Consider the following 24,628-nt stretch of genomic DNA (forward strand, 5'->3'; position numbering starts at 1 on the left):
TGCATAGTGCTTACATTTCTCCGAGATTGACCTGAGAACCAGTGTGAATTGTTGGTGGCTTTTTGTTTGTTTTGAAAGAGGGGGAGAGAGAGAGAGCGAGCGAGCAAGCATGAGCAGAAAGGGAGAGAGTGAGAGAATCCCAAGCAGGCTTGAGTGCCATCAGTGAGGAGCCCCACTTGGGGCTTGACCCCACAAACCGTGAGATCATGACCTGAGACAAAATCAAGAGTCAGACGTGCAACTGACTAAGCCACCCCTATTGTTTTTAAATAAGCTCCACACCCAATACTGGGCTTGAACTCACCACCCTGAGACTGAGTTGCATACTCTACGGACTTGTGCCAGCCAGGCACCCCTGTTGGTGCATTTCTTAAGTAAAAGCCTGAGGACCCTGGAACATTTGTACATTCTAGTAAAACTTTTTTGAGTCTTTCCCTATGTAAGTCATCCCTTGTTGCAAGATGAAAAATTTTTAAAGCTGTTAGAGACAATTAGCAAAACTCCTCAAAATGTTATTTTACCAAAATAACAGTATCTTCGGAATATAATCACAGCATCACCATAATCTGTAGTTCAACTCAGTTGATTTTTTTTCTTTTCTTAGTGAGAGCAGTTCAAAAATTTCTCAAAACTTTTGGCTGGAATTTATTTTAAATTAGATGCAGGGGGAAAAAAAACCTTCTATGTGCAGAATGCAAATAATGTATTCCCAGTATGAAAACATCTATAAAAATACTTCTCTAAATATATCCTCCTGGAAATGGTCAAAATGGAGATGCCAGGAGGCCTTTACCACCTCCCTCAGACACGACTAGAAACATCTGCCATCCTTCTTTCTTCCCTTTCTTTTACTTACTTTTTAAGTTTCTGTTTTCTGTACACTACAAAAGGCCAGTAGGAAGCTGAAATCTGCCCATGTTACTTGGCCACAGAGAAAGGCCTCTTCAGACCCCTGCAACCGATGGGCAATTTTCAGGAACAGGAACACCTATTATGAACCAAATGTTTTCCACAACTTCTAAGCGAACCACTAATCTACTGGGAGCAACTTGGCTCTCTTGGTTCTATGGAGGCTCAAATGAAAGAGAATTCTTCCGAAGTCACAGCCTAGCAACAAGGACAAACAGGACTTCATAAATGTTGGACCCAGGAATCACTGCAACACTTTCTCTTGACAACTTAGATTTTTAATAATCTTTATTGCCTTTCTGATTTAAATCATAGAATATATTCATTACAAAACTTGAAAGTCACATAGGCACAAAAGAAAATACAGACTATGTGCGTGTATATATATATATATATATATATCTCCACTTTTATCACGAAAATTTTCAGAGAAAAGCTGGGAAAGTACAATGAACAATGTATACAGGCTCCACCTAGATTCAATAAATGTTAATTCTACCCTTTTCTTTCTCCATTATATATTTTGCTGGACCATTTAAAAGTTGTTATGAAGTTTCATTTCATTCCTAATATTCCAAAAATAAGGACAGTAGCCTCCGTAGGTACATTATCCATCATACCTAAGAAAATAATTCCAATATCACTTTATTCCATTTCCAAATTTCCAATTGTCACAAGACTTGTTAAAGTCATTTATTTTGCACTTGAGTTCTGGAACATCCACATTCTGTAGCTGTCCCCTAATGTTGTTTAGTTTGTTCCTCTAGCCCCTCTATTTCCTGTCAGTGGGAAGTTAGGTCTCGATGGTGGAATAGGTTCAGGCTAACATGTTACTTTGCCCAGGCGCTGTTGTACTCCTCCCATCCTCTCACTAGGAAGCACACATCAAGCTGTCCCTTTATTGGTGACACGTTTGAATACAGGATTACAACAGTGACAGATCAGTCCACTACCAAAGGCTGACTTTTTCCTTTTGCAAGTTTTATCTGTGTAGCAACATTTGAGCACCGTGTAAAGATTCTGCTCTTCAACAGCCTTTTACTGAAGGTTCTGGCACCCACTGACATCCACCTGATTGGTTATTTCATGAAGGGGTCAGGCTCTATATTAAAACGCGGAATCTTCTCATACATGCCAAGTATGCAGACTGATCTTTGAGACAATACACTACATAGATAAACGTGAGTCACCAGACTGTTCCCATAAAGGCTGGAAGATGGTTTGTCAAACTGTATTTCAGGATAGAGCTGCTGGGGAAAGACCCTTGACAAGCTCTCTGTCTGGCCCCCCAGATGAGAAGACAAACTCCTGGGAATATCATGAATACAAGGCCAAATCTAAAGTGGATCCATGCTCCAGGTACGTGGAGGCAGCTTGGATCTGCTTAGTCTACTTGGGCAAGACCCCTGTATTGGACCTGCCTTATTGACCCAGATTTTATAGAAACAGGTAGAAAGGGGACAGAATATGCTGGAAAAGGTAGTAAAGGAGTTGTTGTAGAGATAAAATCCACTGGTCTCCCCAGACAGAAGCCGATCTCTACAGATCTCTACTGGTACATTGCCATGTACATTAAAATGGAAAAGACTAAACATATAGAAAATGCTGAAAACACATGAGCAGCTCAGTCTAAAGGGGCAGGGTGAGTTTAGGAATGGAATTTCAAAACTGACCATGATCACCAGTGACCAATCAGTTAACTGAAACATTTCTAAGAGGTGGTATTCTAGAATATTTCATTATTATCTGTATTGTTATATTTTGAGATTGTCTTTTTTGTGGAAGAAAATGGAACATCTTCTAAAAATCTAAAGACAGAGTGAACCTCACAGACTCATATAGTTGTAGGTGGGGATGCAGCTTGCTCACTGCTGTACTGAAGGCTGGAGGTCAGTCCATCTTGCAGGCATCAAGTGGCACGCTCCTGAGGGCTGAGTCTCATTCAAGATGATTTTCTGAAGGCTTTGATTACATTCTGAATTTACAAATGATACAAAACAAGGGGTAAGAATTAATAAGCTAGATGGCAGAATAAGAATCATACAAAGGGGAATAAAACAATGAATTATCAACTTGAGATATGAATGGACTACGGTCACCCACCAATGGCCAAGGTACAGAATGGGGGAAAACAGCTTCAGGGGTTTCTGTTATCTGAACTCAAGGCACATCTGTGTGAAGACAGTACACTAAGGGCCAAGATCCTCTAAGGTCCTGATCCGTCTAGTGCTGCTCTGGCCACATTTATAGGCTGGAGTTAGGCCCTAAATGGTACACTCAAGAAGAGATTCTGATGAATCAGGGGGGTGGGGGCTAGGGTTGGGGGGGCAACCCAGGGAAGACTGCAGAATGAAGACGACTCTCCCCTGCTCTGGAATCTCAAAGCCAAAGTTCTAGGTTACTGGGGCTGGGCAAAGATCACTTAAATGAATTCTCAAAAGGGCAGCTGTTTACAATCTAAACTTAAAAAGCAACACTGCCATTAAAAGTTTTAGTTTAGAAAGTACTCATCTATGGCAAACTGTGGAGATCTTTAACCTTCACACCCACTAGGAGTTTTTAGAAAGGAAGGATTTTGCATGCCTGCAGTAGTATATAAACCCAATAAGGCAGCAGAAACGTGAACTCTGCAGGCACGGATAACAAGTATGCAGATGCCATTTATTTGGTCCATAAGTACAGTGTAGTTGTATTTGAGTTCTACAAAACACCAAATATAAATAACCTGAAACTGTAACAATACACAAAAATCGGCTTCTTACATAGACATACCAGGCAGTACAAGCTGAAAACTTGAGTAAATTAACATTGTTTTACATTAATATACATAGTGCCAGTTAACATTTAAAAACAAGTTTCAATGCATAGCACGTGATACTTCTTTGAATCTGTTTCAGTCAGTTAAGAGTATGAAAATGGTTAGATCTAGGCTAAAAATAATTCTTCTTCTAACCAAAAATAAAGGCATAATATTTATAACCAGGTATCAACTTTACTAAACCACAATATTTTAAAACTGTTAAATGATACCTAAGGGTATTTACATTAAAAAGGCAACATGCATTGTGTTGTTTTCTCATGACTGGTTATGCACACACTTTGTTCAAAGGGCTTTAAAACTATAATCCTACTTTCAACACAGCATACCGCAATGTTTCTAATTGTTCTAGCAAAATGAATGCTTTCAAAGGGAGCAGAATCATCTTCAAGTCACTGGTGTCAATTTTTTCCCTTTGGAACAAAGGACATAACAAATAACCTGGCTCTGCCCAGATGACCTACTGCAGATAAGAAGGTTCTGTTTAGAGGCTTTTCTGTTCAATCTAATGCTATAACATCATCAAGTTCTTCCGTCTGTTCTGTGCGTGACCTCTTTGCACTGATACTCTCTTTCTCATCTAATTTCCTCTTGCGACTTCTCTCTTCTTCGCCGATGTCAGCATTATTTGAAGGACCTTCTTCATCTGAATCAACTATGAGCACATCATCTTGCTCTTGTGCTTATTTCAGGAAAAAAGGAAAAAATGGTTAAAAGTGTGGGCGTTACTAGTGATTCACTAATATTTTATGAAAGTGAAAAGCTGGCATTTCTAATATACACCAAACTTAAGAATGGCTACCCTTAGGGAACCTTCACTTTATACATTTCTGTACTGTTTTAATGTTTTCTGTAACAAGAACCTATTTGTTTTCTAATCTAAACAAAAAACTGTAACAAGCATTTTATAACTCAAATTATTATAGTTCTTTGTTTCTATTTCTCCAACAAAAAAGGGGAGGGTGGATATCCTAATACTGGTAGCGGTGGTAATAATAATAAAACAACAACAACAACAACATATATATAGCACTTACAAGGTGCCAGGAACTGTTCTGAGCACTTTGCATATAACAACTCATTTAATCATCACAACAACCCTATAAAGAAGATAACAATATTATCCGTTTTCTAGAAAAGGAAACTGAGGTACAGAGATTGACTTGCCCAAGGCCACACAATACCAAGAGTTGAGGCCAGGATTCATACCCACACAGTGGGCTCTATAGTGCATGCTCTTAACCTTACACTACAGTTGGTTTTGTGTACCACCCCCCATCCCACCCCTGCCAAACCAAAGGCAGAGTACCTGCCTATCTTACTCATGACTAGGGCCTCCCAAACCTCATGGTAAGGGATCAATCAATGCATTTCTCAAATTAGGATTTTTAAAAAAACTACCCCAGTCCCTTCCTCATAGGAGGATGATAGACTTTTCCATTTTTGGAGAGGAAAAAAGGTCATGAACCCATGGCTCACAGGTGGGCCATGCTCTAGCCAGTCTCAAGTTCATCTTTAAAATTCTCAGAGAACATGAGAACCAAAACAACCACATTCTAAAGAACACCAAAAACATGGAGTTAAAGAAATGGAAACAGAAGTTAAAAAAAAGTTAACTTTAGTTTCCTGCCTAAAAAAAGAAAGGAGGAGGGTTGTAGGATGTGAGTAGGTAATAAACATCCAAATCTGAGTACAGTAAACAACCAAGCACTAGCACTGAAAAACCAGGGAAACAGAGCCTCTGATGCACTTTACCAAAGTCATACCGGTTCTCAGAAAACTGTGGAATTCTAAATCTCAACACTTACAGAGCATCTGTTCACTCAAAATAGTGAGATGCATTGATTTGTTTCCCCTAAATGAAACAGGCATACAAAATCCAAAACTACTACTACTAAGAATGAACTGTCTCTGTGCACTAGTAAACTCACTGACACTTCTAGTTTTAAAAACCCACTAACAAAAAATATACATTCAAAGCTCCATTAAAACAACCAATGCCAAAACCTTTAACAGATTTTTATTTTATTGTTGAATTCATAAAATACTCAGTTTGTTTCTATATACTGTCTTGCTTGGTGGGTAGTTAACAAACTCCTGGCCGGCTAGGGCCATGACTCACCAGTGGATGTGGAAGGCTGAGCTCCGTCGTCACTGCCATTGGTTATGCTTTTGGCAGCATCTTCAGCCTGTTTGGGCCCCACTTTTTCTGGGGCATCACCAACAACTTCAAATTCAACATCCTTCCCTAGGTCCTCACTGTAAAATAATCACACACTATAAAACTGGAGCCCATGACTATTTACAACAGCAAAAGCGTACCAGAGACACTGCTCCTCAAAGCTCTAAGTGCATTTATGATGTATACACCAAATATACAGATGCTGATCTTCAAAAAGCTAAAAATAACACTGCACATAACAAATTTTGTTGATACTTCAACTCAAAGTATACTTCAAGTGCTCAATACCAATGACCCTTCAAGTCAGGAAAAAGGTTTTTTTACAAAAAATGTTACATAATTTCTACTTCTAGAGCAGAAAACGGAGTCCAAAACTTTGGGGCCCAATGTTGCTCCTAGGCATTATTTCTTCAGCCAACAGGTGAATAGTCTATACACTCTAACCTGATCTTGACCAAAGTAACTTGAAGTGTAAGGAACAGGGTCACACGAACTCTGCGTCTCTCCCCTGCCAATCTTTACCGACAGTACCCTGATTTTGCAACGCATTTGCAAAAACAAGTATGAAAGTTTAATACATGATTGTCAAACAAAAGACTTACATGTTATAAGGGGGGAGGGTTTTGTTCCCAGAGAGCTAAAAAATAGGATAAAAAAACCACCCTAATCATGCCATCTCTTTAAACACCATCTGATATATTTCCATTTTACTGTAGATCTACTTTGTTTTTTCTTATACATTTGAATACGAGCACACCACTGACGTCCAATAGTGTCTAAGTGAGGCTAGGGATCATTCCCTAGCAAAAACTTTTACTCAATGGTCTAACTTTGTGAAACTTACACTCCTTACTAATAACTCACATTCAGTCTTCCCTGTCATTTTATGCTTCTTATAAACCTAGTATATAAAATGTGATATTCTCCAAACAACTACACAAATTGTATGTTTGTAGAGAGATGGAAATACTGGCAAAAGAATTAGATGCACACAGCAACCCTTCACGTTTGTTAGGTGATGCCCTAAAGTCCCAAGTTGATGTGCAATTTAGATGTGTCAATAAGCATGTACAAAAGTGCACTCTGACAGGTAAACACACCAAAGTGGAGGACCATCTGTATTTTAACTGTGTTATACACAAGAAAATACTCTATAAAGCATTTTGAAGTTTTTTTTTTTAATAAAATGGGCAGAACACTAAAAAACAAATCATGATTCAAAAATCTATAAAGGATAATTTTTTTCATTATCTCATTGTTAAAGATCACAAAATTTTTGTTTTATGAGGGAAATATTTCTTCCCTTCTTCTAATGAATCTTTACAATGGTTGAAATTTTTACTTTAGTTATCAAAATGAACTCACCTCTGATTAGAACTGTTTAAATGCCTGGATTTCTACCTTTTCTAAGTCTTTCTGATCAGACACCACTGGTGACAGTTACCCATTAGCATATTTTGCCTATCCACTTTGGAATTCCCCACGTTTCTCTGCAGGTCAAGCCTCAAAGGAACTTAGTAGCCAACTCAAGAAAATATACTTGTGTGGTTTCAAGTGAACAGCAGGGCTTAAGGGTAAGAAAACATCTTTTTTAAATATTCAAATAATTTCTTACACCTAAAATATTAATAGTTCCCACCTATGAAGGATGTTGATCAATAAAGTGTAGTCCTGAAGGAAATCGTCTGCTTGAAGCCGGCTCCCATTTCTAATTCCAAATTCGGACAGCTTTTTATGATTGTTAGCTAAGAAATTGGAAAGGAATTTAGATACTAAAGTTATATTTCCACGGAGCAGTCACATTAGTTTAAAAAAGGTTAATCCCCCTCTATAAGCTCTCATACACACTCTCTCTCAAAACATAAAAACCCTTAATAGCCTTCAATTACCTTTCCTACCCTAACAGCCAAAGCAATCTTCTCATTACTAATTTAGCTTCCAGGACCCAGGCAAGGACGTTCCTTGTTAGTGGACTAGAGCATCATGGTCACAGTAAACATAACTGTACACTGGGATCTTGAGAAATAGTCCCTGAGACACCCTGGCAATATGGAAGTCCCCAAACCTGGAACTGTAGTGATCCAGCAAGGCAATGCCACCTTGGGAGCGCACTTCCATGACCAAACCTTGCCCCTTTCAGCTGTGATACTGAGTAATACGCACAGTCAACGGACAAACTCATGTTACTTCTTCATGTATACAGTTTCTACCCAAATGAGGAGAGTGAATAAATGGAACGCATAATACTTTCTGTTTCTCCCTCTTCTGAAGATATTAGGATTGTTCCTTTCCCATCTTCAATTTGGACATCTGGTGCTACCATAGCAAATTTTTCTTTCACGATCTAGAAGACAAAAAATTTCAAAATATTAATAGAGATAGTTAAAGACCATTTAAAAAAAACATTTTTTCCCATACTTTCCCCTTCCATTGGAAAGGGGGCAAGTTGTTCTTTAAAACAGCCAGGACATGAGAAAGCCCTGGAAATTCACCCGCTTACTCCATGCCCATGCTGCCTACCTTCTACTACCATGTGTGACCACTGATAATGTTCCTCCAAACTTCCCCCAAAGGGGAGACTGCAAACTCCTGACTGGCTCTTGGTATTCCCCACAGATTAATACCGAGCTAGACTTTTGACATATTTCATCTTAGTCTCTAAACCACCTGTAGTGGAAGATGTTCTGTAGATGGAAAATTTATTAGAAGATGGATTCTTGGATAGTCTTCCTCTTCCCAAGTTCCAGCTCTCTTTAAATTCCATGATGGATCAAGAGTGATAATAATCTGTGAAATCCTAGATGCTCTAAGAAGCAACAGGTGAAGGGCACCTGGGTGGCTCAGTTAGTTAAGCATCTCACTCTTGATTTTGGCTCAGGTCATGATCTCACCACAGTTCGCTGACAGTGTAGAGTCTGTCTGGAATTCTCTCTGTCCCTTTCTTGGTCCCTCCCCAACTCACTCATGCTCGCTCTCAAAATAAATACATAAACATTAATTTTTTTTTTTTTTTGAGAGACAGACAGAGTGTGAGTAGGGGATGGGCAGAGAGAGGAGACACAGAATCCAAAGCAGGCTCCAGGCTCTGAGCTGTCAGCACAGAGTCCGACGCAGGGCTCGAGCTCACAAACTGTGAGATCATGACCTGAGCCAAAGTCAGCCGCTCAGCTGACTGAGCCACCCAGGCACCCCCAATAATTAAACATTTTAAAAAAATAACAGGGGAATTCTCTAAAGGTCGTATTACTCTACAAATAACGGACTTGCCTTTAAACTAAAAAATGAGTACATACCAGCTACAATTATTTCCTAAGGAAGCAGGTGGGGCAATCACCCTCTGCTGGCCAGTATACCAAATCCTGCTGCTTCTCCATCAAAACAGAAACTCAAATCAACCTGCCCTATGTAATCAATTCTGGGAGAAAGCCAATTCCCTCTCAGGCACCCTGGGCCTCAAAGGTCTATGCCCCCTATGTCATGATAATGATGATCAACATTATCAGAGAGCAATCTGAAATGATCCCCAAAGTAGGAAGTAGCACCCATTCAGGCCATTTTGGAAATCTTCCCAAACACAGAGAAACTAACTTAACCAATTTAGGAGGAACCTAAGGACCATACCACACACTAAACTTCCATTTCCCTCACCCCAGAGCTCCACTGGTATATCCAGGTGCACAAATGCTGCACTTCCTAAGACGCCAACATAACACAACAAAATCAGGACTATCACTAGACCATTTAAGGATACCACCGGTCTGTTAGAAGACACAATTTACACACTATCTGGGAACAGTGTCTCTTGCTTGTCAAGAAACTGTGTCACCTCTGTACAATCTGTGGTGCATATTCCATCCAAATTCATCTATTCTTTTCTGGGATGAGGCACATATTCTGGAACCACAGACCGAAACGTAGTAGAACCCAGACAGTAAAGCAACCTAGAATATCAGGGCAACGCACTTCAGCAGTCAGAGTCTTTCAGAGTAATTATGTGCTTTTGTTATCACACTAAAACTATAAAGCAGAAGGGGCCTAGGTTTGCTGTTTTTTAGGAAAGGAAAATAAACAAGCTTGTGGAAGACAACCAGCCCATACACTTACCTTATCCTGTAATGTGAGAACAGTCACTTTGTGTACGTTCAGCCGAACAGTCACCTCTGGCTTGCTGGCACATACGTAACAGTTAGGGTTAGGAGGATCTAGTGCACAAGGCACCAGAAGCTTCTTTCTCGGGTTTGGTTGTTTATTCAAAAAAATCTTTGGAGAAGAAAAAATACAAGCAGAAACCAAAAATCTTATACTTTTATATATCATACAGTCTGAAGCCTATGGTCTTGTTTACTGCATAGCCAATGAAAATGACTTAAGTAGGGGCACCTGGGTGGCTCACTTCAGCATCTGACTCTTGATTTTGGCTCAGGTCGTGATCTCATGCCTTGTTGAGTTCAAGCTCCGCATTGGGCTTTATGCTGACAGTGAAGTCTGCTTGGGACTGATACTCTCTCCCCCCACCCTATGCTCAGCATGCAATTTCTCAAAATAAACTTAAAAAAAAAAAAAAAAAGACAACAAATATTCCCTTCTAGATGGCAGAAAACATAATGAAAATCATGGCCTTTTTAAGAGCCTGATTTTTCTTTCAACTTTCTATTTTGTAAATTTTTAAAATGTTTTTTATTTATTTTTGAGAGTCAGAGAGACACTGAGAGCAGGGGAGGGCCAGAGAGAGAGGGAGACGAGCTCCAGGCTCTAAGCTAGCTGTCAGCAGAGCCCGATGCAGGGCTCAAACCCAAGAACGGTGAGATCATGACCTGAGCTGAAGTTGGACACGTAACCGACTGACCTACCCAGGCAAGCTCCTCTTTGAACTTTCTTTCCCAATTAGCTACCATGTGAAAGGCTGTGCTTACGGAAAAGAAATCTTGAAGACTCTAAACTATTCTGCAAACTAACTTAGCAAAAATAAGGGCCTAGCTGTACTCATTTCTGATATCATTAAATCACTTTCTGGGTGTCTTCCTAGAGAGTTATTCTTTTTTTTTTTTAATGTTTTTTATTTATTTCTAGGAGAGAGAGAGAGAGAGAGAGAGACAGGGTGAGCAGGGGAGGGTCAGAGAGAGAGGGAGACACAGACTCTGAAACAGGCTCCAGGCTCTGAGCTGGCAGTCAACACAGAGCCCGAGGCGGGGCTCGAACCCACAAACTGCGAGATCATGACCTAAGCGAAAGTGGGACGCTCAACCGACTAAGCCACCCAGGTGCCCTCCCTAGAGAGTTATTCTTATCCATTTGAAGCCAACCTCTCAATAATATATAGCAATATGCTAATTTCTCCAAATAATGTTAACAATTTCACAGATGCATGGAACCAATATGCTGCTTTTCAACTGGTCTCTGATGACTATGACATTTAACATTTATATAAAGACAAGAAAAAAGTAATGTACTTCAGGCAATATTAATACCTATTTATGATTTCCTGAGCATACAAACAAAAAATCAGCCAACGAAAAAGTTAAATATTGCACTGAAATTTTAAAAAGTCCCAACTAAGGGACACCTAGGTGACTCAATTGGTTAAGAGCCTGACTCTTGATTTCAGCTCATGATCTCCTGGTTCATGAGATCAAGTCCTGCATCAGGCTCTGTGCTTACAGTGTGGAGCCTGCTTGAGACGTTCTTTCCCCTGCCTCTATTCATGCACACATGCGCTCTCTCTTGCTTTCTTACTTAAAAAAAAAAAAAAAAAAAAAAAAGGCTCCAACCTCAACCTCATTATTACTACAAAGTTCAGCAAACACTAGCAAATTCAATACAAACCAAAGTCAGAAGAACACTGGAAGCAAATATACAAATTCTTGTTTCATGATGACCATATTAAGTGTGGCACCTGCTAAGATTAAAGGAACCTCATAGATTCCCCAAGCTTAAAATAAATCCTGGGGTGCCTGGATGGCTTAGTTGGAAGACCATGTGACTCTGATCTTAGGGTTGTGAGTTTGAGCCCTATGTTGGGTGTAGAAATTACATTAATAAAAAAAAAGTAAATCTTGTGAGAGGAAGTAGTGCTGGGAGGAGGGCTCCTGTAGCAACGGTATTGCTAGCAGTTTGTCATTGTATTGGCAAGGTAAGAGGCAGGACTCAGTGGGGAGAACAGATTTGTTTGATCTTAGGCTTCCTTAGGAAGGTTAACTATGCTAAGGGAAACTGACAGTAACGAAAACAACTGCTAACCCTATTAATGCCCAGCTAACACTATTATTCCATCTTAAAATTCACTTATAATGTGAACCAAAAAATCCAGACAAAAGCATCACTGGGGCGCCTGGGTGGCTTAGTCGGTTAAGCGTCCGACTTTCGTTTAGGTCATGATCTCGCGGTTCGTGGGTTCGTGCCCCGCGTCGGGCTCTGTGCTGACTGCCAGCTCAGAGCCTGGAGCCTGTTTCAGAGTCTGTATCTCCCTCTCTCTCTGACCCTCCCCTGCTCACCCTGTCTCTCTCTCTCTCCTAGAAATAAATAAAAATATTAAAAAAAAAAAAAAGCATCATTAACTTGATAGGGAAAAAGCAGAGTAGGAAAGAAATGAGGATGTTATAGGAAAGAGTAGACATTTTAAATAAATTCAACAATTAATATTGTTTGTGAACTCAAAGGGATGCATACTGTAGCCACAGAACAAACTCAGGCTGCTGCTACAAGATAGAAATCAAAAATGAAGTTCTTAGGGGCACCTGGGTGGCTCAGTTGGTTAAGCATCCAACTTGGCTCAGGTCATGATCTCAGTCTGTGGGTTCGAGCCCTGCATCAGGCTCTGTGCTGACAGCTCAGAGCCTGGAGCCTACTTCAGATTCTGTGTCTACCTCTCTCTCTCTGCCCCTCCCCGACTCACATTCTGTCTGTCTCTCAAAATAAAATAAAGACATTAAAAAATGAAGTTATTAGAAATTAAAAAATATGAGTTAGAAATTAAACCAAATCAAGATAGCATACTAGCAATGATTCTACATCCCTTCACCCCTAAATTGCATGGAAACAAAAAGGTATTTTAAGAGTGAATCAATTAATAGCACTGAAAAGTATGAGTACCCCTGCAGAGTAGGTAGCTTTTTAGAAATTCCTAAAACCTGGGGCATTCAACTCGATTTTGGCTCAGGTCAGGATTTCGTGGTTCATGAGTTTAAGCCCCACATCAAGCTCTGCACTGAAAGCACGGAGCCTACTTGGGATTCTCTCTTTCCCTGTCTCTCTGCCCATGCCCTGCTTGCACTCTCTCTCTCCCAAAATAAATGAACATTAATACATACATATATATTTTGAAATTCCTAACAATAAATTGGTCTTTTCATTTCGACATCATTATAGTAAAAAGGAGAACCTAAATGAGCAAAACTATTGGCTACAAGTATTTTTAGAAAGTTTTTTAAATCATTAAGCTGGTAAGAATGCAAACCACCTTCAGGCAAACTCAATAAAGTAAAAGCAGGAATCCAAAGAAAGTGAAAGCAAGAATCCAAAGAGAGGGGCGCCAGGGTGGCTTAGTCGGTTAAGCGTCCGACTTTCGCTTAGGTCATGATCTCGCGGTTCATGGGTTCGAGCCCCGCGTCGGGCCCTGTGCTGACTGCCAGCTCAGAGCCTGGAGCCTGTTTCAGTCTGTGACTCCCTCTCTCTCTGACCCTCCCCTGCTCACACTGTCTCTCTCTCTCTCTCTCCTAGAAATAAATAAAAAACATTAAAAAAAATAATAAAATAAAAGATAAATCTAATCCATCCCTCATGCATGTAGGAACTCTTTAACAGAAAACTCCCATAAAGCAAGGACCTGGAAGAGGAGGTGAGTGAAGAAGGAAAAAAATATCTTTCCCACAAAAACAGCAAGAAAAACGATCATGACCTTGTTACTTATGGGAGCGGGGAAATATCTTCCTTCGTGTTTTATTACAATAAGACAGGACTCATGCAGACTGGCAACCTGGATAGAGGAGCTGAAACACTAAAGCTGAGAATTTAAAAGTAGTCCTGGATTGGTAGGATGCCAGGCACCCAGATATAAATAAACACAAATCCTCTCTGAAGCACACCATCAAGAAGTCGTTAAGAATTGTCAGACACAGTTTTAACAATCACTAATATAATTAAAAACAAAACACAAATCATACACAAGCCAACAAAATACTGAGATCTAGCAAAAAGGACAGTAGTTTCACCCATAAAAATTTCAGACATCATCAAAGAACATAAGATAGGTTTAAACCAGACAAGGAGATCGAAAAACATAAACAAAACAAAAACATGAACAAAGGAGAGGACTAGAAAAATGACAAAACAAAATTTAAAAACCACAGAGCACTCTTAGAATTGAAAAAAACTTTATAAGGAACCATACAATGAGTCCTCTAAGACTCATTAATTCAAGATTAGTAATTACTGAATTACTCTTTAAGAATTCAGTAAAACTCTGGAACTGTTAGAAGTAAACTAGCTTCTAAAATAAAATAAGAGAAGCAAATATATTTTCCTTTTTACTGTAATTTCCAGGAAGCTTAAAAATTAGCTCATAAGGAACAACGGTTTTTCTACTGCTTTCATCTATTTTATTGTTTTAATTTTTTAAATTGTTTAACGTGGTTTTTAGAAGTTACTTTTTTCTCCCTAAAATGTAAACTACTATTAAAAAAGAGGTTGGACAAGGGTGCCTGGCTGGCTCAGTTGGTAGAGCATGGGACTCTGAAACTCAGGGTTGGGAGTTCAAGACCCACATTGGATGGAGAGATTACTTGGGCGGGGGGGGGAGACGCTGAATAAACAACGCAAATAGAAATACTCACTGTTTTACACTGGTCTATTTTTCCTGATAAAATCTTCAATCCTTCCAATACTATTAACCCAGCAATCACTGCATTAGTAGTGGCGATAGCAGGAATAATGTTCCCTGCCATTGCTGAAAAACAAAGATTAGTATGTTTAACTGTCAGAAAGGAATAATTTACAATTTTAGGTGATACAACTGAAATACAAAACAACTCACATTTTATATCAAATCTGCTCTTCATATTCATACTGAAAATATGCATCCTGAGGTTTGCAGCAGAGGTGACAAAATCCATTGCAGATGGGTCATCCTGCCAATAATTTAAACAATTTAACAAGTCTTCCCACAGATTTCCTAATTTGGTTATTATCACCATCAAAATAGTACTCTCACATGTCTAAAACACCATACACAGTCAACTAGAACAAGAGATGGCCTAGCAGGAGAAGTCAGTCCTCATAAAGCCTTAGAGTAGCATGGAGAACGGATGAGTTGGGTGCGGGCAGGGTCTCATTATCAACTCCTTGGATCCAGGGATGTAGCCTGACAAGAATGCCAAGGGGAGCCTGGGTAGCTCAGTGGGCTAGGAGTCCAACTCTTGATTTTGGCTCAGGTCATGATCTCCCAGTTCATGGGATCATCAACAGCAGGCTCACAATTAGTGCAGAGCCTGCTTGGGATTCTGTCCCTCCCCCTGCTCACTAGCTCTCTTTCTTGCTTAATAAACAAACATTTAAAAAGAAAAGAATGGGGCGCCTGGGTGGCTTAGTCGGTTAAGCGTCCGACTTTCACTTAGGTCATGATCTCGCGGTTCGTGGGTTCGAGCCCCGCATCGGGCTCTGTGCTGACTGCCAGCTCAGAGCCTGGAGCTTGTTTCAGTCTGTGACTCCCTCTCTCTCTGACCCTCCCCTGCTCACACTGTCTCTCTCTGTCTCCTAGAAATAAATAAAACATTTAAAAAAAAAAAAAAAAGAAAAGAAAAGAATGCCAAGACCCACCAGGCCTCTAGGAACTCAGTCCCACTTAAATGAGTGCAGTGGAGACTAAGTGTATAGACCAGAACACCAATTCCACTCACTGACGATGGCAACACTTTCCCAGGTGCATCAGTCAGTAATGGAAGGTTGTTTGACAACAGACTGTAGGCAAAGAGGTAAAGGCTTTTTAGAGGAAACGGTTTCATTAAAAACTCAAACATCTGGACTATACCTCTTGGCTTTCCCCTCTCCAAATTCTTCATATATATCACTCTCCTATATTTGCTGCTTCTTTTCACATATGGCAATACAACAAATGTTTCCCTTTGACAATTTGTATTCTTCCTGAAATTTTATCTTAGTCTTAAGATTTCAGCAAAGTTTGCTGCTTCAGTAAGAACATAATATCCTAGCCTATAATTCAGAAGCACTAAAGTAGAGAAGAGAAACCACTGAGAGGATGTGAATTCTCTACACACTCTCTGGCTGGCTGACCTCTGGCAAATGAAATTCTTTAACTATTAGGGAAAATTATAGAAATATTTCAAAAGGTTGTGATAAAGAATAAGTATGAATATTTAACAGTAGCCAACACAGTATACACAGGTACTTCCCTAGGCAATATCCATTAGGTGTAGATTTCAATCAAAGGATAACAACTACCAGTTTCACAGTTTCATTATCTAGCCCTGTGTACAGATGAAAACTACCCAAATCACTATTATAATCGTTAACAATGAAAATATATATTTAATAGTTAAATCTTTATACAACATAAACCCAAAAGAATGTTTGCAAGAATCCCAAAAATAAAGTTAGCTTCAGTTTAGTTGTCTAATTCAACCAAAGTTTCAAACTTTGCACAGAATTATCATCTTAGCTTAGTAAAACTGACCAAACTCTTCCCCTTACTGTAACAACTCATGGCAAATCTCTACCATCATAGAAACATAAAAATTTTATCATAGATAAATCACTTGTAGACACAGAAAACAATGATTACAATTAAATTAAAATTAATTCATCAAATTTCAAAATATTACACCTAACCACAAAATACTACTAAATACTATTTTAACTTGTAAGAATAATTACATTTAATTTTTGTATTTAGAGGCCTCAGACCTTTAACTATTTCAACAGAAGAGCAATGTTATTACTTTTTAAGCTCATTAGCTATTGTCTCCAAAGGATTTTATGACTTCTTTTAACATATCTGTATTACAAAAGAAGTTTTTTTAAGTCAGTGAAACATTTTTCTCCAGTAAATTCACATTATTTCTCCAGTCAATAGAATTATAAACCACAAATCCATTATCAGAATCTAAAAATGAAGTTTTATATTACTTGAATTCACATACAGAAAATTCATAGTTCAGTGTAGTAATCAGAGGTGAAAACATCCAAACAAAATCAATACTATGTTCTCAAATTCTGGTAGGGTAAATGATATCCAAAAAATTACTAGTTTCTGGTTACAGTTCAAGAACTAAAATAAGCATGTGATATAGAATTGCCACATATTTTCAAAACGAACCTTGTCCCATATGAGCTCAGCTCCATCCCCCTTTTCTGCTAAATTAACTCTCAAAGTCTCAATGCTCTTTGAAAAAAGACGCGCATAGCTCTTTACATCTAAAACCTGCTGGTCTTTCAGACCTAACTGAGGTTCATTTTGTTGATCTGATGCATTGGTTTCTTCTCCTAAGGGAAAAAAAATATTAGAAATTTCACTATTAAATATCATGTGTTTGTTTTATTTAACAATTTAATGCCTGACCAATGAGAAAGTCAATATGAAACAAATTCTGTTAAAATAATTATCAGGATGCAACAAATATTTGTGGAAGAAAGTGTTAATACTGAGATGGGAAAGTTCCAAGATGGTCTCAGAACGTCACTGGGTTACTGGGGAATTCAAAGATATGCCTAGCACACAGTTAGCACTCAGTAAGTGGAAGCTATCTGAACCTTACTTGAATTTAGTCCATAAAGTCAGATATTCATTACTGTGGAGAACTGCTGACACCCCAAATCTCCTGGGACTCTCTAAGTTTCAGCGTGCTGAAACTTAGCTATTACATAGTTGACCACTGCTATGTAATATAATTCAGATAAGAATGATAACTACTACAATAGTTTTTTTCACATTTAAAATTACAAATACATCCCTATATGAAATCTTAAAGAGATATTCATACAGAGGTACAAAGATACATGTGCGTATTTACTTAGCACAACACTTTATTTCAGGGAAAATATGAAACAAATAAAGGTTAACCAAGTGATTAGTAAACTAGGGGGCACTACTTAAATAATACTGACTGGAAAGAGCAAGCATGAATCTATGAACAGTATGATTCCATTTATTTAAAGTACATACACAGGGGCGCCTGGGTGGCTTAGTCAGTTAAGCGTCCGACTTTCGCTTAGGTCATGATCTCGCGGTTCGTGGATTCGAGCCCCGCGTCGGGCTCTGTGCTGACTGCCAGCTCAGAGCCTGGAGCCTGTTTCAGTCTGTGACTCCCTCACTCTCTGACCCTCCCCTGCTCACGCTGTCTCTCTCTCTCAGAAATAAGTAAACCATTAAAAAAATAAAAAAAATAAAAAAAAAAAAATAAAGTACATACACAAATGTCCTTTGTTTCTATGCACAGAGCAGAACTACAAACACATTCCCTAAATGTTCATAGTGGCTATTTCTCTAGGTGATAAGATTTCCAGCTATCTCCCTTCATCATGTTTCTAAACTTTGAATTTCTTACAATGAAATTCAAGGCATTTAAAGATTTCAGGTAAGAGAATTTCCAATTTAGGTATTCCAGAAACTGAAAAAATTTTTAAAAGTTTATTTATTTAAGTAATCTCTACACCTAATGTGGGGTTTGCAATCACAGCCCTAAGAGATCAAGAGCCACATGCTCTTCTGACTGAGCCAGACAGGGTGCCCCATAAAATATATTCTTTACCTTGACTTTGTACTTCAGCCCAGTCCAATGGAACTGGAGGTTTCCTTTTCCGCCACAGCTTGTCCATTGTCAACAGATACCGGATATCATCTTTAAAAAGCTTAAAAATAAAATAACTTAATTAAATAAAATCCCACAAATCCTATAGCCCCCTATGCTAAAAAAAAATATACCATTATCATTGCTGACTTATTGTACGTATCACACCGTAAAATAGTCTGATTTAAAGTCATGCCCTATACCAACAGATCAATTTCCTAAAGATAAAAAAACCCTCACAAAACTTAAACCTTATATAAAAAAATTTTTTTACACAGAACCTTGCTTTTGAAATAGTGAAGGAAATGCTGAGGGCAACAGAGAAAGGGAACTCTGATCACTGCTCACTGCACCTGTTCTCCCAAGTCACCTCTCCTAGGCACGCCTAAAGCCCCAAAGATCCATTGGAAGCAAAATCACATTAACCAAGGAGCTAAATAAACACGTATCAGCTCCACAAGAATTGAATAAAATTACTGAGCCTAGAGATATCAGTTAACAATACCTTCAACTTTGTGGGTATACAGCAATAAACAAACATTTTAAAAGTACTCAAAACCAGATCTTAACCATCTGTAAAATCTTTGAAATGTGGTCTGTCTCCACACCAAAGCTCATAAATAAAACAATTACTATTTCTACCCACTCCTGAAGCTCAAAACCAATTACTATTTAAAAAATGGTATAAACATTACTGAGAGATATCACATGAATGGCACTACCCTGTGGTAGAATTTCAGATGATTTTTAGTATTTTTACTTTTTCCTTAGTTGTATTTTCTATTGTTAGTTTAGTCAATACATTTATTGTGTCAGCTATTAATTTAAAATTGGCTTAGTAAAAATAATTAAAACTTAGTTCTATCAATATATATTCAATTCTATCAATATTCATTAACTATCCTTAAATCTTTAGAAAAGCAGCCAAATATACAAATAGCTAGAATACAATTTAGAGTGAAAATCACATAGCTTTGAGTACTAGAAGGAACTTTGTCCTAGAGGAATAAGGAAAGAGGTCAAGGAGACAGTAACTTCTGAAATAGGTACACAGATAAGGAAATGAGAAGCTCATTATTATTTGGGTAACAAATGTAGTTAGAGACATGTTGTAGAGGACCTTAAGTGATTGGCTGGAAAGCCTCCCAAGCAATGGGGAATTAGTGTGGTTTTCCAGGAACAAGCTCCAAGGCCATGATCCAATTATTAGATACTGGGAAGCCCTCAGAGTTCTGTTTTAAACCCTCTTCATGCTCTTTTCTCTTTCTATAGGCCTATGAATCCCAGTTTAAACCTCTCTGCTTGCCTTTAGAATCACCTGTCCTTACTCTAATATTCCACAGGAATCTCAAAATTGACTCTACTGTCTTCTGTCCTCTAACCCCTACGCAACCCACCTGCTTCCCACCTTACCAATCTCAGAGAATGGCATCCTGTTCATTCTGCTGCCCAACAGGAAACCAGTTACCATTCTTGTTCTTCACTGTTCCTCACCTTAAATATTCTAAGTCCTGTGGAATCTTTTTCTCCACACTACACTGGGAATACAGATGGGCTGTACTCCGGGTACACCACTGCACAACCCCAGAAGACAACTTCCCATCCTGACTACAGTTGGAACCATCAGGTCGTAGAGTGCACAGCATACTGGCTATATCCTCATAGTGATCCTGTAGAGTACTTTTGAATGGATTCCCAGTGCCCTTGCATAACATCCTTGTCATGACCTAGGAAGTCCTGCCTGATCCAGCCTCGGCTTATGTTTCCAGCTCTCTTCCTGCTTTCCCCTTTAATGAGAACTGTTTCAGTTTTTCAACCTGAGGCTTTCTTTGTGTATGTAGCATTCTTATCCCCATCCCTATTCTTTATAATCTTGGGTTGAAATATCACATCCTCTGGAAAGCCCCTTTTGAACCCTCATACTAGGTCTAATAACGTTAAATAATATGTAGGTTAAGTCTACTTAATATTAAAGGGTTCCAATACATCTGAACTTAGTATCACAACATTCTGAATATATTACTTGTTCAATGTTTAACTTTCCCTTTGAGGTATGAGTTACCTACAAAGAGCTGGGGCCCTATTTTCTGTCTTGTTCACCACCCTATCTCCTGTCAGAGTGGTGACTGGCACATAGCAGATGCTTAGTTACCTACTAAACAGACTGGAGATGTACTTCAGATTATGTTGGCATTCAACTGTTGCTCAAACTGGAATGGAAATAGGTATACATACAGACACCAGCTTAGAAAATTTTGTCATTATCCATTATAAAGTACATTTTAAGCACAATGAAAATCCATTTTCCAAAGAAAAGGCTGTAATGAGGAATTAAATGCAACAGGTTTAAGAGTCAACCAGGAGCACCTGGGTGGCTCAGTCAGTTAAGCGTCCGACTCTTGATTTTAGCTCAGATCATGATCTCACAGTTCATGTGTTTGAGCCCTGCATCTCCCTCCACATTGACAGTGCAGTCTGCTTGGTTCTCTCTCTGCCTCTCCCCCACTTATGCGCTTGGTCTCTCAAAATAAAGAAACTTAAAAAAAAAAAAAAAAAGTCAATCTATGACATCTCTTGCACTGAGGAAAAGAGAGGAAATATAAACCCAAGAGAGTAGTAGCCCATTTATTTAGGACAGCGGGACCTGTGCAAGTTGGAAAGCAGACAGAAAGAGCTAGGAAAGATCAGGATGAAGGAAAGAGAGAAATCACTAAGACTAAGATGAGAAATTAAATCAGCAGAATATAGTGATAAAGAAAAATTTCAGAAGCAGCAAGAAAAAAAGACAGTAACTTACAAGGAAAACTCCATAAGGCTACAAGATTTTTCAGCAGAAACTTTGCAAGCCAGAGGGAGTGACATGATATGCTTAAAGAGTTGAATGGGAAAAATCCACAGCCAAGAATACTAGAGGAAGACTATCGTTCAGAATAGGAGGAGAGATCAAGAGTGTCCAGACAAACCAAATCTAAAGGAGTTCATGACCACTAAATCAGCCCTGTAAGAAGTATTAAAAGGGACTCTGAACGGGAGAGATCAAAAGTGACAGAATGAAAGCAGAAAACACAAAAGCAGTAAAAAAATGAGTATTTCTATAGAAAGCCATGGAACTCAGAAAATAAAAGGTATAAAATATATAACTAAAAGTTGTGGAGAAGTGGCATAAAGAATGGGGTTAAACTTAAACCAACAACTTCAAAAGACTGCTACATGCAGAAGATATATACAAACCTAACGGTATATATCAAAACTAGTAACATGAGATAAAAAAGGATCAGAAAAAATCTTCAGAAACCACAAAAATGAGAAACACATTTGGTGGAATGAACAGCAGGATGGAAGCAGCAGAGGAACACATTAGTTACCTGAAAGAGTAATGGAAAGTAATCAAGCTGAGCAAAAGAGAAAAAAGAATTATGCAAAATGAAAATAGACTTAGAGTACTGAGTGACTCCATTAAACATAATTAATATTTGTATTATAGGAGTCCCAGAAGAGGAGAGAGAAAAGGGGGCAGAAAATGTATCTGAAGAAGTAATAGTTCCCTAATCTGGTGAAGGAAATAGATATTCAGATCCAGGGAAGACAAGAATGCCCATCAAAATCAACAAAAGCAGATCCACACCAAAACATACTGTAAGTAAATTGGCAAGATATAGTGAAAAAGAAGTAGTATAAGACTAAGGTACAGGGGAAGGAAAAGTAGAAGAATTAACCTTTACTCCAAAAGAGAGCTCTCAAGCAGCAGAAGGGAAAAGAATGTGCATGAAGTGGGACACTCTCTGAACAGGTACATTTTGTGGAATGGCTTCAAACCTGTTAATATTTCCTTAATTTATCATCTGCTCAGTGAGGATGTTTAGAGTATACAGGCACTTTAAGAAAAGCCGAGAAATCTTCAAGTGTCCATTATGATAAACTTGCTGGGGAGTAAAGGCAAAAGAAGTAAAAAGACTTTTAAACACAGACACGAAGACCTACCTGGGCTACAATTAGACAGAGCCAATTAAAAGTCCTGTAGATTTCTCTAAAAATATTCAGCAGGCAAATATGTACTAATGAAGAGGGATTCAGCCAAGAACAAGCAGATTAGGGATTGAAGAGCAATTTAGTACATGTCAAATTCCCAGAAGATTTGAGCAGGAAAAGGATAGAAGACAAGAAATAGGAGGACCCAAAGGTCAATTATAAGGAAAACTAAAAAGTTCAGTGAAAGTGAGGGAAGGAAAGCAGACGAGTGTATAAGCGAGCCTCCAATTTTAATTCCTATGAAGATACTGATTTAACATGAGAGCTAAAATTTTAAGACACAATTATCCAGATGACATCAATCAACTTATTAAGATATCATTAAGCATTAAAAGAAGCATATTTCAATTTCATGTACTACTTTAAAACAAAGTAAGTCTATCCATAATTATAAAGAAAACAAACTGAACCTTCGTAAAAAGTTTAACCGGATCATATCCAGTTGATTTAGCCCATTCTTTAGTGGAAATACGTTTAATGTCACCATCTTCGTTAGATGCTCTGGCTCTGGCTTCAGCTTCCATTGGTTCCCCTACAAAACAAACACTATTTCATTTTCAACTGTAATAAATGTAAAGCTAAGCTCTCAGCTACCTTTGGAGAAAAAAGTTATTCACGGAAGTCACCTACACATGACACAATCTGAGTTCAAAGAGAAAGGAAAATAATGTGCTCATCAGCATCTTTTCCTACCTCAGTTTCTGAAGGCCAAATATAGAGCAGTTTAGATTACAAGTATTGACTTGTAATCAGATCTGAAAACAACTCTCAGCTCTACTTACTACATTCGTGAAATTTCTCTGCACCTTGTCTTTAGTAGTAAAACAGGACTACTCACTTATTAAAACACTGTTTCAAAGATGAAAGAATACGGGGTGCCTAAGTGACTCAGTTAAGAGTCTGGCTCTTGATTTCTCAGGTCATGATCTCACTGTTGGTGGCTTCCATCCCCGTGTGGGGCTCTGCATCGACATCAGGGGGCCTGCTTGGGATTCTCTCTCCCTCTTTTTTAAATGTTTATTTATTTTTGAGAGAGAGAGAATGGGGGAGGGGAAAAGAGAAAGGGAGACACAGAATCCAAAGCAGACTCCAGGCTCCGGGCTGTCAGCACAGAGCTGGATGTGGGGTTCAAACTTAAGAACCATGAGATCATGACCTGAGCTGAAGTCGGACGCTTAACCGACTGAGCCGCTCAGGCACCTCTCCCTCTCTCTCTTAAACGTGTAATATACTATCTAACACATAACAGCAATTTTTTTCTCCTCTTATGCTATCAATATTAAGCTAGCAAAATAAAGGTAATGCTCACTAAATAAGAGGACATATCCCAGTCTACTCACAGGAAGCTTCAGGGTCAGCTCTGTCAGGTGATACTTCTTGATCAGCATCTTCTTCCCCAAACAACTGGCTATATAAAAAGAGCAGGAAATATTTATGTACAATAAAATACTATTAACAAATCTTTACTTTTCTTATTTCCCCCCAAAACAACTAATTAAGAATATTCTAAATCTTTAGGAGAAATAAATAATAAATAATTGATAAATTATATTTCATAAACTTAAAAGCATTAAAGCAACCTGTTTAGATAGTTTGAATCCTCATTTCAACCATAACACAAGGCAGGCTAAATTTTGCAGACCTATATTCATTCCTATTATCTTGGCACTGCAAATTCCTACATTTAAATCTTTGATCAAGAGACAGGTGAGCAGGGATGCCTGGGTGGCTAAACGTCCTTTTCTCAAGTACTTGACATATAAGAAAGGTATCTTGTTGGAGGACTCCTTCACAGAATTGGGAAAAAAAGGCAATCATCTCAAAGTTCCTGATACACTTTACGAGTCCACTTGCTTCTGAAAGTCACTGTACCAATTTTCATCCACACAACGG

The 24,628-nt window shown here is 38.6% G+C and overlaps 1 protein-coding gene across 1 annotated transcript in view; it reads right to left on the reverse strand.

The window, feature by feature from the left end:
• Nucleotides 1-1,181: 1,181 nt before the first annotated feature.
• UBA2 (ubiquitin like modifier activating enzyme 2) overlaps nt 1,182-24,628 on the reverse strand; it is a 38,914-nt gene continuing 15,467 nt past the window's right edge. The window contains exons 7-17 of the mRNA XM_039231913.1: nt 24,076-24,143; nt 23,146-23,267; nt 18,668-18,767; nt 17,236-17,402; nt 14,938-15,031; nt 14,738-14,850; nt 10,014-10,169; nt 8,157-8,253; nt 7,549-7,654; nt 5,850-5,986; nt 1,182-4,409 (exon numbers count right to left, since the gene is read on the reverse strand). Coding sequence (XP_039087844.1) covers nt 4,228-4,409; nt 5,850-5,986; nt 7,549-7,654; nt 8,157-8,253; nt 10,014-10,169; nt 14,738-14,850; nt 14,938-15,031; nt 17,236-17,402; nt 18,668-18,767; nt 23,146-23,267; nt 24,076-24,143 — 1,342 coding nt within the window. The 3' untranslated portion in view covers nt 1,182-4,227. The remainder of the gene's footprint in view (nt 4,410-5,849; nt 5,987-7,548; nt 7,655-8,156; nt 8,254-10,013; nt 10,170-14,737; nt 14,851-14,937; nt 15,032-17,235; nt 17,403-18,667; nt 18,768-23,145; nt 23,268-24,075; nt 24,144-24,628) is intronic.

The sequence above is a fragment of the Hyaena hyaena genome, unplaced genomic scaffold (genome assembly GCF_003009895.1).
Source record: "Hyaena hyaena isolate Hyena2069 unplaced genomic scaffold, ASM300989v1 scaffold_61, whole genome shotgun sequence".
Taxonomy (NCBI): domain Eukaryota; kingdom Metazoa; phylum Chordata; class Mammalia; order Carnivora; family Hyaenidae; genus Hyaena; species Hyaena hyaena.